The sequence below is a fragment of the Asterias amurensis genome, chromosome 1 (assembly GCF_032118995.1).
Source record: "Asterias amurensis chromosome 1, ASM3211899v1".
NCBI lineage: Eukaryota > Metazoa > Echinodermata > Asteroidea > Forcipulatida > Asteriidae > Asterias > Asterias amurensis.
In genome coordinates, this window is record NC_092648.1 from 10,109,774 (window position 1) to 10,125,383 (window position 15,610).

Here is a 15,610-nt window from a genome sequence, read left to right on the forward strand (position 1 = left end):
CGTCTTCACTGATTGAAGCGTTGAGTTTTCAACCACTGGTTCTTTTCAGAACCAACACCACTCAAAAGAGATGTTCACATGGTGCTACCGAAAATCTAATGAAAGATGTATAGTTTCCTTACCATCTGAAGAAGAGCTGTGCTCATATCCCCTCTTCCTCATCATGGTTGGTGAGATGGTACTGATTGTGGAAGCATCCTTGAAATCAGAGCGATTGCCCTTGGCCCATATAGCCTGCTGGCTGGCCGACCCCATGGTACTCAGTCCACGCCCCTCGTACAAGTCTAGAAAAAAAAAACCATACATTAGAGAGTCGCTTTGTTTTGAAGGCTGTTTTTTCATACTCTATGCAAACCATTTTGGTGCTCTGTAATGACCTCTGATTGATTGAAAACATGAATGCCAGACAAACATTGGCATCAATCTACCCAGTGTGGAAAATGCTGTGAACATGGTGCGTCGTGGCCGAGCGGATAAAAACATAACCCAAACTCTGGTGTTAGTGTAGGTTCGAGTACAAGTCTTGACACTTGTGTCCATAAGCAAGACACTTAACCATTATTGCTATGTCCTTTGTATGGGACGCACAGCCGTAGGTACTGTGTGTTGTGTAATGCCGAAAGAGAGCCCAATGCACTTATCAATGGTAATCCTGAGGTTTGATTGGCATCATATCGCACCACAGCAACTTGTAAACCATTACATGGTCCTATAAAGAAACAGGTCTCATAATTCAATAACATAGCTCCACATACCTTGCAGGTCAAAACTCATAGCGCTTTGATATGCCCCTTGGGTGTATTATATATCGCTATATTAGATTTTTTTATTGTTAACAATTCAGATTAAGGTTCAACAATAGGATCAGGTACATTGCAATCCCCGGTGAAGGAAAGAGAACAGTTTGAATGCATAAGAGGCTTGCAGAGTCTATGAACTACCTCTTCCACTCTTCTTGGCAGCTTCCATCATTCCTTGGAGCTTGGTCACCACGACGTCCACCTTGGGCCAATTACGCTTCCTGAACTTCTTCACCTTACCCTCACCCTCTGGAAGAAACATTTGACCTGTGCACAACAAAAGACAGAAAGAAAGGCTTTACTGGGTTTACTCTAGATATCCACCTTCAGCACTGAATAGAAAGGACTGAAGTCAGCTATGCAATCTCTCATCCTACCCAACCTTATAAGCGAGAAAAAATAAAATAAAATAAGCCCTCCCAAAATGCTTACAACAAAAAACCCAAACAAATATGGGGAAATCTTAAGTACAAAACGCATACATGCACATGTTGATGTACAGGTAGGGAGAGGGGGTGGAGACAGGTGGTACAATTCTGCAGCATGTAGTGGAAGGAAAACAGGGAATGTCTGTAGGTGATTTCAGATGGCTATGGTATCGGGGGAGTGATTGACGTATTGACCCACTATTCTTGACTTACAAGCCTGCTTGATGGCCGCTATGTTGATTGGATCAAACGGATTCCTAGAAGCATGACGAATGTTGAGCACCGTTGGGCAGACACTACGGGAGAGCCTGGTTAGCGGGGTGGTGAACAGGTAGAAGGCCTGGCGAGTCTTCAATCCTAAGGCCCGAGGGTTGCTGGTACGGATGGTCAACCCATGGACTGTCTGGCAGTGGCGGGCTAAGTGTGCCTTTAGCTTGAACTCCTGGCAAACACCAAAACATAGATTTAATAATAATAATAATAATAACAAATTCTTATATAGCGCCTTTCACAATAACCGTATCAATGCTCTTTACATTAGTGCCCTGGTCATGGGGCCAATGACATCCCTGTAATGTTTTTCAGCTCCCTTGGGAGTATACAACCCTGAGATGCCTGTAACGCGCTTGTGGCTTTTTCATTCACAATATCAACCTCTACCCTCGCAGGTACTCATTTATACCCCTAGGTGAAGAGAAGCAATTATAGTAAAGTATCTTGCTCAAGGACACAAGTGTCACAAACGGGATTCGAACCCACACTCCGGTGAATCAGCACCAGAACTTGAATTCGATGCTCTAACCACTCGGCCATGGCACTTTATTTCTTTATCAATATGATTCATCAGTTGTATATAACGGTGTACAAAGTTTAAACTAGTTTATATACCAACCAACGAGATCCTCATCATTTGAATGAAGGATTGTAGGTGACATGGCATTCAATAATCGAACCATTACATGGCCTACATCATAAACCATGCATTTTGGTACTATTCAACAAGCTTTTTTGTCCATTCCATTTTCACTTTTGTATGCTAGACCTCACCAGTGTAAAACATACAAAAAAACAACCTCATCTGGGATGCCAGAATACAATCTTGTACATTTTGTTTAGATTAATCTCTAACCGTGACACTTGTGTCCTTAAGCAAGACACTTTGTCCTTAAGCAAGACATTAACCATTGCTTTGTCCTTCGGATAGGATGTAAAGCCGTTGGTAAAAGAACCCAGTGCACTTATCGAAAAGAGAAGGGGTCCTCTCGTATTTGTATACTATATTTTGATAATGTCACAACTTCCCAAACAAAGAAGTCTCGATGCAAAAACCTAATTCAGTTTGTTTGGCTTGTACATACACTCTAAATACAGGGATGTGATAGAGTGTTGCGAAAAAAACTCTAAGCGCAAAGCGCGAAAGCATGCAAGCCCAAACTTGCGAGCATAAAGCCCAATTATTAACATTTATCTTTGATTTTAAAAGCCCTACTCTGCAATCTGGGGTGTTATTACATGTATATGGTTTTGTCTGTTATATTGAATTTCATTTTTAAGGGCAAAAAATAAACCGGACATCTGTTTTCAAAATGGAGGACTCATGTTCCTGTAAATAAATATAAAGTGAACAAAAACCCCAACATTTGTATAGTGTCAAATTGAAGTCTGTTTTAAAAGATTTTTATTTCTTTGCAGGGGTGGGTTGGGCGAGGGAGAGGGGTTGAGAGGGACATCTCTTACCTTGCCACACCCACTGATGGTGCAGCGGAATGGACGGTGAAGGCCAAAAGTCATACCCTGAGGGCGCTCTGGACGGTTGCGCAATGGGCCAGGACGATCTCCATCTGTTACAAAATCGCACAATTACAAAATGTAATAAAGAATAAAATCTAACTTTTTGAGATCTTTAGGAAACCACATCTGTTGATTGATGGCAAATTCTAAACTTACCGAGTCTGGTTGGCATCTTGAGGCCACCACACTTCTTCCAGTAGATCCAGCAGGTAGCACAGAGTCTACACTGCATGTTGGCTGGTCCCCATGAATACCACTGGTAGGAAGAGCTCGCTGTGTGGGCAAAAAAGACAATATAAACAATTCAAACAATAGCAGTAATACATTAAGTTCTTACATGGTGCTATCTAAGGATTGGGTCTCATAATTCAAAACATAGTTCCACATCTTGCAGGAAAAACTGTATGTTACAGCGCCAGGAGCGTCACTGAGTGACAGACATGTGCGCTATACATGTATAAGAAGCCAGAATTATTATTAACTATTATTATAAAAAAAAAAAAACTGTGTAATACCGTAGCAGCTTTCACATGCCCTACTGCCGGGTGAGATTGCTGGTGGTACACCTGGTGTTCCTGGGGCACCAATCTGGCCTGGCAATGTGACGCTTGGCTTGCTTGGAATCTGATTTGGGTTTGGCTTGTTACTGTAGAAAAAATCAAACAAAAATTAAGGGTTAAAGTACATGGCAAGTTTCAAGTCTATACGTCAATCTGGCAGATGAGGTTCATGGGGAAAGAGGAAGCAGAAACAAGAGGAGAAAACCAGAACATAACAATAAGGTTTGCGATGATCTGTGTAAGTATGCATTAAAGGGTCTGGGTACTTATTGTCTAACACAAAACACAATGTCCGCAGATTTACATTAAACTTACACAATTTGAAGACAATGATGGTAGAAAGCTTCCCTTTAAAGGCAGTGGACACTATTGGTAATTACTCAAAATAATTATTAGCATAAAACCATTCGTGGTGACGAGTAATTGGGGAGAGGTTGATGGTATAAAACATTGTGAGAAACGGCTCCCTCTGAAGTGCCATAGTTTTCGGGAAAGTAATTTTCCACAAATTTGATTTTGAGACCTCAGATTTAGAACTTGAGGTCTCAAAATCAACCATCTAAACGCACACAACTTCGTGTAACAAGGGTGTTTTTTTCTTTTATTCTTATCTCGCAAGTTCGATAACCGATTGAGCTCAAATTTTCACAGGTTTGTTATTTTATGCATACGTTGAGATACACCAACTGTGAAGGCTAGTCTTTAACAATTACCAATAGTGTCCACTGCCTTTAAATACTACTTGCTGAGGTGATGTAGCTTTTGAGAAATGAATAAAACAAGTCACGCAAATAATTTTCGTCTCAGGAGAAGAAAATTATTTCAAACGTATTTTCGTGACATTGTTTTACTAATTTCTAAAAAACTATTAGCACCTCAGCAGGTAATACTCTAAGGTAAGCTTTCTACTATCATTATCTTCAAACGGTGTAAGGTTAATCTGTGGACATTGTGTTTTGTGTTACAAAAAGTACCGAAATCCTTTAACATGATAACATATTGCAGGCTGACATACACATGTAAGGCATAGTATCACTCAAAACCTGTGGATGACTTTGAACGCTCCACAGTAGGAAGCTCGACTGTGTACTATATAGTGCTGGGCGAATAGTGAAATTTTGTTATTCGGATACCGCTGGCCAACTATCCGAAATTAACCAGATATTCGAATAGTTTTTTTCACCGCTAGAGGGCGCTTTAAAAAAAAAAAAAAAAAGATTTTTTTTTTTTTTGCCGCTAGAGGGCGCTGTTCGTTTGTGAATGAGATCTTATGGGCGGATTGATGTTAGTTTTAGACAGTGTCACTCGGTTCATTCATAAAAATGACCGGATCTAATTTAAAGATGGCGATTTGCTTTTTCTTTTGATCGTGATTGACTCTACGTGAAGGAAAACTTTTGTAATCTTTGAACAAATTACGTCAGAAATGTCATTGTTTTAACTCTTCACGGAGGTGAGCATAGTTTAATACTTAATTTATGCTGTTTTATGCTGTCTTAATAGAAGTTTCATAAGGATTCAGACAAATCATTCATATCAGTTGTCGCCCAACGTCCGCGGATATTCGGATATTAAAGAATATCCGGTTACTCGGTTGTAATTACAGAACTATCCAGTTTATAAATAGCTATTCGCGCCCTATGCGGATATCCGGTTAAGAAAAAAAATCCATTCGCGGTTACGGATAGGAAAACCTATTCGCCATTAACCGGATATTCGAATAATTCGCCCAGGCCTAGTACTATACACATGGTATTCAATGCCTTTAACCACATGATATCATATCACAACTCTGGAATAGTTTTTCTATCATTTAAAACCAAAGTGGAAGACAGTGACTGTCCAGATGTATTCACTACATGCTATCATATTGCAGGCTTGAACGGTGCTTCAATCATTTGAAACCATGTAGAATAGTCAGACAGTAGAAAGGGTTAATTGTGTACTGTCAAGATGCATTCACTACATGTTATTAATTGCAGGCTGGCATAGTGCCTCTATCATTCAAAACTATGTTGAATGAACAGACAGTAGGAGGGTTGACTATGTTCTGTGTGAATGCACTGACCACATCTCATATTGTAGGCTGGCATAGTGCAACTATCATTCAAAACCATGTTGAATGGTCAGACAGTGTGAGGGTTGAGTCAGTTAATACTTGATTAATATACTCACTAGTTGGGTATGTAGACTTGTTTGAGTTTGCTCTCAGCCTCAGCAGCCTTGAGACGTTTCTGTTGGACGTAGCGATCCGTTGTCTTCCACATGTAATAATACTCTACAATGCTCTTTAAAGTTTTCCATGGAAGCTGTGCAGAATAACAGATTTTAAACAAAATAAAACATTAACTGGGGCGTGTCGTGGCCGAGTGGATAAGAGCACCGAACTCAAGCTCTGGTGTTTCTACGTAACTCCATTGGTCCCGTGTGTTGTTTAACGCATGTAAAAGAACCTAGTGGACTAATCAAAAAGAGAAGGGGTTCCCCCAGTAATCCTGGTTTTATCGACAGCATATTGTGCCACAACACCTTGTAAACCATTACGGTGCTATGTAAAGGAATAGGTCTCACACTTAGCTCAAAAATACCTTGCAGGAAAAAACTAAATGTTGAAGTGCCTTGAGCATCAATGAGTGATGGATAAGAGCATAAGAAGCCATAAATAATTAATTTGTAATTAATAAATTGATTAACTTCAAATCTTGGCAATCTTCAAACAGACTGAAAATAACACCGAGAAAAATATGAATAAGAAAAACCAATTATGACCAACTCAAGAATATCAATTACTGGTTTTATAAGTCAAATGTTTTTTTTTTCACTTACAAAATCTTGTCTGATGTCGTTGAAGTCTTTCCCGTATTTCTCCAGCGCTTCTTCAAAGAGGTTGGCTTCAGAGGCAGACCACTCCTCTAGTTGATCATGGCATATAACGGGTCCTCCTGCTGGTACTAGGGCTGATACAGCCTTAGTAATGTCATAACCCTGGTAATGCAGCATGTCCATCGCATGGAACTATAACAACAAATAATAGTAAGTGATGGTCCAAGCTTTGCATGGTGTGAATAATGAGAACAAATGATAGTAAATTTGCAGGTACAACCATTGGTACGGTTCAACAAGACATCGGGTTCTTCATCAACACCTTCTAGTCACCACTACCTAAGCTAACCCTCCAGCAGAAACACAGTCTGCCATTTTGCGGAGTCAAAATTTTGACTCCATAAAATGGCCGACCGTGTTAGTTCGCGACGTAAAAGGAAAACCGTGCAATTTCGAGTGATACTTGTGTGGCTTATTATATTCTACTTTTAAAATATCTTTCTAACCATAATGTATTTCATAACAAACAGTTTCAAACGCTTTTCAAAGACCAACTCGTCCCCTCCAAGGCAACGTGTTCCTTCAAGCAGCTTAACCACTGGCATTCAAACTTTCTCCTGAAGACGAGCAGAGTATTTTAGAGCCAACACTCCCTCAAAAGAGTTTTAATACTTTGTTGTACCTGCACGTTTACTATCATTATAGCTTTATCTTAACAAATAATAGCTTTAATGTATTAATTGTTCATATACCCTGGACTTTCCTTTGACTTTTGTTTCCACTCACTGATCAAACTGGTGTAACCCAACATTCGCACAGTCCATAAGATTTCTTAACAGTTTGCATATATTTTGAAGAACTGTTTTACCAAACATCTTGTTTTTTCTGACTAAACTTCTCTTTTGTTAGTAAGATTTTAAACTTTGCATGGTGAAGTATAACTAAGAGAGGTTTGCTGTAACACCATGTTGATATCTCTTTTGAGTAGTGGTGGTTCTGGAAAGAACCAGTGTTTAATGACTCAAGGTTCCGAACAGTACTTCAAGAGACCATCAGAGCATACAATCACAGTGCCTTTAATCCAAATGTCCAGTAAAAACTACAAACAACCTTACCAGGGTTATATCTCTAGAGGCTGCAGCAGCACTCATATGAAGACTGGGTTGACGTACTGAGCTGCTACAGTCAAGAGCTCGGCCAAATGTACCCACTGACCTGGAGAGTCAATCAATTCAATCATTTCATTTAACAAGATAAAAACAGATTTTTGGGGTTGAACAAAGAATTGACTATAGTGGGATTCGAACCAACGACCTCCAGATTAACACCAACGCCGGCGCTCTACCAACTGAGCTATCTAGCCCTATGTTGGCTGTGTCCCTGTTTTGCCAATATCTTTGTTCGAGGATGCTATCTAAGATAAAAACAGCACGCAAGATGTCTCAAGAATTACAACTCTTCCAAAGCATGGTGTAGGAAGCAGTGTCTATGCAAAACAAGATTATGACTGCGGACACCACCATCAGAAAGCCTGGTGTACCAAATAATAATAATATAATAATAATAATAATAACCGTATTAATAGAGCGCCTTTTCCAAAGGAATGATAATAATAATAGTGGCTTCTTACAAAGAGTGTATATCTGTCACCCAGTGACGCTCAAGGCACTTTAACATACAGTGTTTTCTTGCAAGGTATGTACATGTAAAACTACATTTTTAAATATGAGATCTACTCCTTTTACATACATAGCACTATGTACAGTGTGGTTTACAAGGTGATGTGGGGCAACATGCTGCCAATCAAACCAGGAACACAGGGGCAAACCCCTTTTCTTTTTGATAAGTGCACTGGGTTTAATACGTGCATTACACAATAGCTAGCTTGTTTGCTAAGCGAAAAATGAGCGGGGTACCAGTTGCAACAATATGAACTTTATGAAATGTCGGCCAGTAGCATTTTGCTGCAAAGCAAGATTATTGTGTGGTTAGCAATTTTTTATGCTTTTATATAGGGTTCATGTCATTGGTCCCTGGCTGGAGGACATCAACAATTTGGCCTTGCGAGCTACTCACATTTAGTAGCATATAACAGAATCATTCTGAAAATCAGACTTAAGAAACCTGCGGTCAATGTACTGCGAGTGACTCCAGAACTACACTTGTATACAAATAAACATATTTCATTCAACCCATTTCCCTTAATCAATCAGTACATACCTTGCTAGTATAAGAAACTGATCGATTTGACGATCTTGTAGTTCATGATCCGAACTCCATACTTTAGTTTCCAGTTTGGCTAAATCTCGTTCATATTCTTCACCTTCAACAAACAAAACATCAATCATAATAAATGAATGGTTTTCAAAAGAGTTTATTTGTTTTCATCGTCTAGCTTTCAATTTTTATTATACATGTACATGAACCTTGCAACCGACTTTTGAAAATTTCATAAAATGAGGTGATCCTTTTTGCTTGTTTCAAGAAAGTCCTCAAGATCCTCCTTTTTGTGGAATGTTGTGGCCGAGCATTGGACCCAAGTTCTGGTGGCATTGGACCCAAGTTCTGGTGGCATTGGACCCAAGTTCTGGTGGCATTGGACCCAAGTTCTGGTGGCATTGGACCCAAGTTCTGGTGGCATTGGACCCAAGTTCTGGTGGCATTGGACCCAAGTTCTGGTGGCATTGGACCCAAGTTCTGGTGGCATTGGACCCAAGTTCTGGTGGCTGATTTATCAGAGTGTGGGTTTGATTCCGGTCATGGCACTTGTGTCCTTCAGCAAGGCACTTGATCATAGGTACTTCTCATAACCCATGTTATGGGTACCTGTGAAGGCAGAGATAGTATTTTGCTTGCTTTATGGTTGGATTAATCCCTAAACACTAATTCATAAATACCTCAGACAGTTTCGCTATTCCTATTGGTGGAGAGGGCGTCACGTGGGTGTGTATAACCCTTTGTTTATGGCCGGTAAAAAGTGTTAATTCATGGGCATGACACGCGACCTTGCACCTGTTCTTTTAAGACAGTTTCTTCATTCCTATTGGTCAAGAGCAACGGCTGAAACAGTTGTACCACATCACGCGATACGCGCACAGCATTCCCTTATAATGAGTTGTTTACCCGAGGGCGGCAGAGGGCTTTACCATTTCATAGCTGGAGGGGTGTTGTGTTGAAAGAAATCATTTAACAACTATAATTTTTGCATTTATTTTACTTTTCGACCAAAAAGTGATGATGTTTTTGACCGAAAAGGTATTTATGCATGGGAATCAAAGTGTGTTGAATCGGTTTTCAACTAGTGGTTTAAACCCGCCAAGGCCTGGTTCTTTATAATTTACCTCGACTTCGTCTCGGTAAAAATATCAAGAACCAGGCCTCGTTGGAAATAAACCACTAGTTGAAAACCTCTTCACCATACATTGATTCCCTTACTTAAGCAGCTCAGTGCTGTATGCTTGTTTGATGAACAATCTAAGTATGCCTGATGAACAGGGATAATAATATTGTAAAGAACCTTGATCCAGATACTAGAATATATGCGCTGTATACAAAAACTGCAAACTATGTATTACTATTGTTAACTAATCTGAATTTGTTAATTGGTGTAATACCATCATTGTGTGAGAGGGCTGTATACTGCAAAGCTGTCCACGTCTTGTAATCAGGGGTGTATTTAATTATAGATTCATGACATATGGGAACATGTCATAATCGGGGGGATTTGTTCACCAGAACATGGAAAAATTTGTTTGTTTTCACGAAACTCTTTGCAGAATTAGGGAGAGTACATGTAGACAGCTCTGATGGTGTAAATGACCATATAATTAATAAACTCTTCATGCTAATGTGGAGCGTACCTTCAGCGAGTTTGGCTGGTGCCTCTGCTTGATACCGAGGTCCCACTCTGATCTCTCCTTTATCAGCAAGGAGGGTCTTCTGTTGTGGATCGTACACCAAGGAGTAGAAAAATGCATCCTGGAAAAAAATGGAACCAATACAAATAACTAAGAACCAATACAAACAACTAAGAAACCAGCGTTATGTTGTGCTCAAGTTGTCTAGTGTATTAGACTTCCAGCTCAGACGGCTCAATCATTGGAGTGAAGGTTTGAATCCTGGTCATGACACTTGTGCACTTGGGTCAGACATTTCAATCATTACAATGGCTTTTTATAGCAACCACTTCTTTTCAAAACCCCTAAAAAATATTACTCGGAATGCTCACAACAGTTTAGCAATCTTATCTAAGCAAAGCATACAATCTTAAAAAGAAATTTATAGGCCAATACGGCCCAATTTCATGGCTCTGCTTGATGCAAAAGAATGCTTCAAGTTTTCCTGGACAGAGTACAGAAAAACAGAATCAAGTGGAAAGAAAAAAGGCGGGAAATTAAAAAAAACAGAATCACACGGAAAGAACACAGTTGGGGAATTAAAAAAGTGGAAAAACTTGGTCGAGCATACCTGCTTGACTCTTTTCATAATGGACCCAACTTAACCAGTAAAACCCACCTCTTTGGAGAGATACGACAGTAAACTTTCGGTCTCATTCAGTAATGTCACAGTACACTTCCCACGGATGTGTGTAGCTGGGAGTGTCTCTAATTGGCGGGAGAGAAATAACTCTCGATGCTTCAGCTGATGCCGTTGCTTCTCCGATAATTCTTCTAAAGTTTCTTCTTGCTCATCTTCAAGAGCCACTGGAAAGAAAAATATAACAAAAAATTCGCGGGAGAGTGAATTTTTGGATATATTACTCATCACTAGTACCCACTCGAAGCGGTGCCATGCAATTCTGTTTGTATGTCAACCAGAAGATTGCTAAGTTTGATACCCATTCTTCTATGGTGTGCACCCCCTCTATGTCAGATGTGGAAAAGGCATCACTTCCACTATGGAAAAATTTACCAGAGAGACTTAAGAAAAAGCTGAGATTTGCCAGACAGCTAAAGGTTTATGGTTAAGTTAAAAACATTCAAAAATTCGCGGTCAAACGAAAGACGCCGCAAAACATTTAATAATAATCAAATATGTACTTAAAAGGATGTTGGTTCATTCATTATCCTAAATTGATTCTTTACCTGTGGACAAGAGACAATCTTGAACGGGGCAAAACGTAATCAGATTGGAACTAACTAGTAGGAAACTTTAAAACTTATCCGGTGGAACTAATTTTCTAGAAAGATTTACTTTACCCATTACATCTGCAGCTATCTAGTATTTCCCAAAGCTCCCGTTGTGTGAGTGAAGCTGTTCCAGATATACACTTATTGCATGGCACAATCCCAAGTTTCCAAACTTGTGTATTTTCTAACACAAAAATCCCGACCTACTACAAGACGGAATCTATGATATAGATAAACTCCTCCAGTTGCTCTGCCTGGCAACAACCTATGGCATGGCTGGTTTTGTTGGAATGTAGATGTGGGATTTGGATTTTGAGGGGTTTCAATTAAGTATTATGATTAATAAGCATTGTTTGGATGACTTACATGCATGTTTATCTGCAAGCTGGATGAGTGAGCTTGGGATGTCCCTCCTCCTGTAGAAACAAACCACCTTGGCCTCAACATTGCCGCTTGCAGTCTAAAATTTAGAGATACAACCGTTATAAGAGCTAGTATGAATAGAAGTAAATTGGCAATGCTAAACCACGACTAGATACAGGGCTCAAATTTTACACTGGATGCAGGCCAGTGTTTTTAAGTCTTGGGCCACTAGACTCAAGACCAGACAAATTGGGTGGTCTTGTGCTTTTCATTTGAAAAAAATACCCGACTGTGTAATATCTCAAACAAAAAGAAATGATGTAAAAGCATTAATTTCTGTGTGTATATTAATGTAGGACCTTCCATAAAGCAGTTTCCCTGAATCTATTCTGAAGAATTAACATGCTCAGCGAAAATGGGTTACTTGGAAAGATGAAAATGGGTAGTAGATTAAACCCAAAAAGGTGTTCCTGATCCCTGAGGAAATAAAGACATCAACGGAATTATCAGGCCTGGAATTAGAGGGCATGTCCTCTGATACCCCTGGTTTTAGACTTGGTGCACGGCTTTGACCTCTCACAGATGGAAATCTAGGCCTGAATTCTCCTCCATCAAGTTTGATGACCGTTTGACTGATCAACTCTGATTATTGGTAGGTACCCACCTTGTTGAGTTCCTCAATACGTCTGATGAGGTACGGTTGTGAAGATGATGTCTCAAAATAGACATAATCTGCAATCACACAAAAACAAAATTGTAAGTAAGCGTTGTCTCTTTAAATGGCATACCATCAAGATTCATGTATTATTTATTTGGAATAAAAGATTTAAAACAAAAGCATAAATAAATACAATTACAAAATTTAAAAAAACTTTGTGTGGTACTGCCCTGGTCAGCTGGTGGTGTGTAAAAATGGAGCAACATTTACTGCCAACCTGAACCTCTTTAAGTCAAGAAAGAAGAGCTTACTTTTCAACACATTAACAAATTGGGCAAAAATGGTAGAGATTGCACATTCATAGCACATCTACCAGTTTACATGTTGATTCACCGTGGGTTTTCTCGTAAGGACCCTCTGGTCAGTGATGGTCGGGAGGTACTCCTAGAAGTAGAACTATTTCGGCTTCGTCCGGCTATCGTCTCTCGTAACGGGAGACGATAGCCGGACAAAACTGAAATATTTTAGGAGTAGTCGGGAGGGAGAAGCGGTCGAGAGTTATGATTCTATGTCGATTATCAAAACTACAAATTAACACAATTTTGGTAACTTCTTGCTCCATGTTAAAACCAAACACACCGCCGCCAGCACTACTGCAGTGCTGCGGGTACCGGACACTTCGGCACCTTGCAAACTCGGCACCAGCAAACTCGGCACTTCGCAAACTCGGCACCTCGCAAACTCGGCACCCACTCGGCACCAAGAGTGTCGGCACCAAACAAACTCGGCACCGGCCTGTTTTGGTCCAACAAACTCAGCACCAAACAAACTCGGCACCGGCCTATTTTGGTCCACCAAACCAAACTCGGCACCAACAGCAAATACCACCCGAAGAGTAGTATTAACACCATAAAAACTGGTTTGAATTTAGTTAAAATAATTAGTAGTTATGCTAGCTTATATAAACATAACCGCTTCCGAACTATCGGAAAAATTGGCATCAGAGATTTTTTTTTCCCCGGAAAGCTTTACGTCCGCACATTCAGTTTTTGTTTTGTTTTTCGTTTTTTAATGTTGGTGAGAGTGCATCGCTATTTGTTGATGTATTGGGCTTTAAGCGTTTGGTTGACAATGACTTTTGATTTAGAAGAGAGTGTGATTTGGGAGCGTGTTCTGCCTACATGGCAGCCGTCTCGGCCGTGGGGGAGTTTTGCCCCACCACGACAGCAGCAGCGACCGTTCAGCATGCTCACCCGGTGTTTAGTGGAATCGTGCAATGGGTTACGACGATTTAAGATCATCTTGTAATAAAACACAGTGCACGACAGTCTGTATTAAACCATTACACATTTTATTATGAATTTGTGTTTTATTGGATCAAAGTTTTGTGTAAATGTTCCCAAAAAAACATTGAAATTATGAATTTTCGACTCAAAATGTCTTCAAAAGTTTACACAAAAAAAATATAAATTTGTTACAGATCTTTGAAAAGGGCAACCTCACAATGACAGTGAAAAATACATATTAATTATTAGGTATGATCGTGGGTACGACGTCGAACGGCGTCGATACACACGAGGATCGGGATTTCCAACTGGGTGCCGAGTTTGTAACCGTGGCAGATTGAGCATTTTCAACCAGGTGCCGAGTTGGTAGTTGTGCATGTGCCGAGTTTATGGGTGCCGAGTTTGTAAGGTGCCGAGGTTGTGGGTGCCGAGTTTGAGAGGTGCCGAGTTTGCTGGTGCCGAGTTTGCAAGGTGCCAAAGTGTCCGGTATTCAGTGCTGCACACACTGCACTCATCATTTTGCATAAAAAACTGCAGTGCATGGGCATAGTTGCGATAATCGTAACCCTCCTCCCGACGGCCGCCCAGGAGGGAGGAGGGTTACGATTATCGCAACTATGCATGGGCACTGAGTGTGGCAAGTTTCCACCACAGCACCCACAGGACAGCAGCAGCATGCAGAGCAAGAGCTCATTGAAATGATGGCAACTCTAAACTTTCAAAGTTAAATAGTAACATGAATGGGGACTTCCAGTTTGGTTTTATTTGGGACTGATTGATGGGGGACTTTTTTTAAAAGACATTTTTGAGGGTATACTTTGACTCTGCGACTGTTGACTGAATGTGAGAATGTAATCAATTAAGTCAAAGGGATTTACTTTGATCTAGTTTACTCTTTTAATCTTTGAGATTTGGAGAGTTCCCGTCCTCTGACCCGAGTAGTCGACTTGACGGGGGCGAACTAAATGGGGCGAAGTGGTTAAAGATAATTTCTTTTCCTTTTCGCATTTCACCTTTAAAGAAAATCATTTTTATCAAAAAAAAGTTCCAAAGTTTTTCTTACCTCCGACCCTGTACATATTGGCCGCCATCTCAAGACAGTAGCTCCAGAAACTACATAATACGGCAATAAAAGATTCGGGGAAAAATAAAGCGGTCGGTTTCTCCGTCGGCCTGTCTTTTCATTCACAAAAAACCGCACGCCTTTACCGCGGATTGGCCATAGTTGAACAATGGGGGCGCTACACTACAGCATTTTTAACAAAGCAAATTGTTGACCACCCAGTTTTTTCTAAAGGACAATAGATTTCACCCACAATCATGACAAAACGAAGAGTGGTGGGGGATACTACTACACATGGAGGGGGTGGGGTTCTTAATCAAGGTTGGAGGGGGGGGGGTCAGGACATATTATGTTGGAGCCCCAAAAATAAGCTGCGGTATATCTGAAAGAAAAGCTCAGCAGAGCAGAGGTTAGAAAATTATTAGTTTATCCCTTAGGAATCCTATTTAAATCCTAGGGTTCTACTAGGCATTTCGCCTATAGATTTCGTACGGGATACTCCAGGCTCAAAGCCCCCCCTCTCTTTTCCCATGTGCTCAAGTAAAGCCGAACAACTTGGCCATCTGATTGAACTTTCCAGGTTATTTGCCCTGTTTCTCAAACACTACATAATTAAATAATATTTACAACTTGACTTTGAAAACAAATGGCCACACAGTTTCTATATAATCATTGTTTTTATTTTTTAATGTTTTAATACTTATAATAC

The 15,610-nt window shown here is 40.2% G+C and overlaps 1 protein-coding gene across 2 annotated transcripts in view; it reads right to left on the bottom strand.

Annotated features, from left to right (window-relative positions):
* Nucleotides 1–15,032, bottom strand: part of LOC139945128 (metastasis-associated protein MTA3-like) — a 27,030-nt gene extending 11,998 nt beyond the window's left edge. For both annotated transcript variants that reach the window (XM_071942413.1, XM_071942404.1), the window contains exons 1-15: nt 14,902–15,032; nt 12,559–12,626; nt 11,898–11,991; nt 10,918–11,105; nt 10,263–10,380; nt 8,623–8,725; nt 7,518–7,617; nt 6,406–6,594; nt 5,755–5,888; nt 3,535–3,665; nt 3,176–3,292; nt 2,966–3,069; nt 1,442–1,670; nt 942–1,067; nt 123–284 (exon numbers count right to left, since the gene is read on the bottom strand). In XM_071942413.1, the coding sequence (XP_071798514.1) occupies nt 123–284; nt 942–1,067; nt 1,442–1,670; nt 2,966–3,069; nt 3,176–3,292; nt 3,535–3,665; nt 5,755–5,888; nt 6,406–6,594; nt 7,518–7,617; nt 8,623–8,725; nt 10,263–10,380; nt 10,918–11,105; nt 11,898–11,991; nt 12,559–12,626; nt 14,902–14,929 (1,891 nt within the window). In that variant the 5' untranslated portion in view covers nt 14,930–15,032. The remainder of the gene's footprint in view (nt 1–122; nt 285–941; nt 1,068–1,441; nt 1,671–2,965; nt 3,070–3,175; nt 3,293–3,534; nt 3,666–5,754; nt 5,889–6,405; nt 6,595–7,517; nt 7,618–8,622; nt 8,726–10,262; nt 10,381–10,917; nt 11,106–11,897; nt 11,992–12,558; nt 12,627–14,901) is intronic.
* Nucleotides 15,033–15,610: the final 578 nt, after the last annotated feature.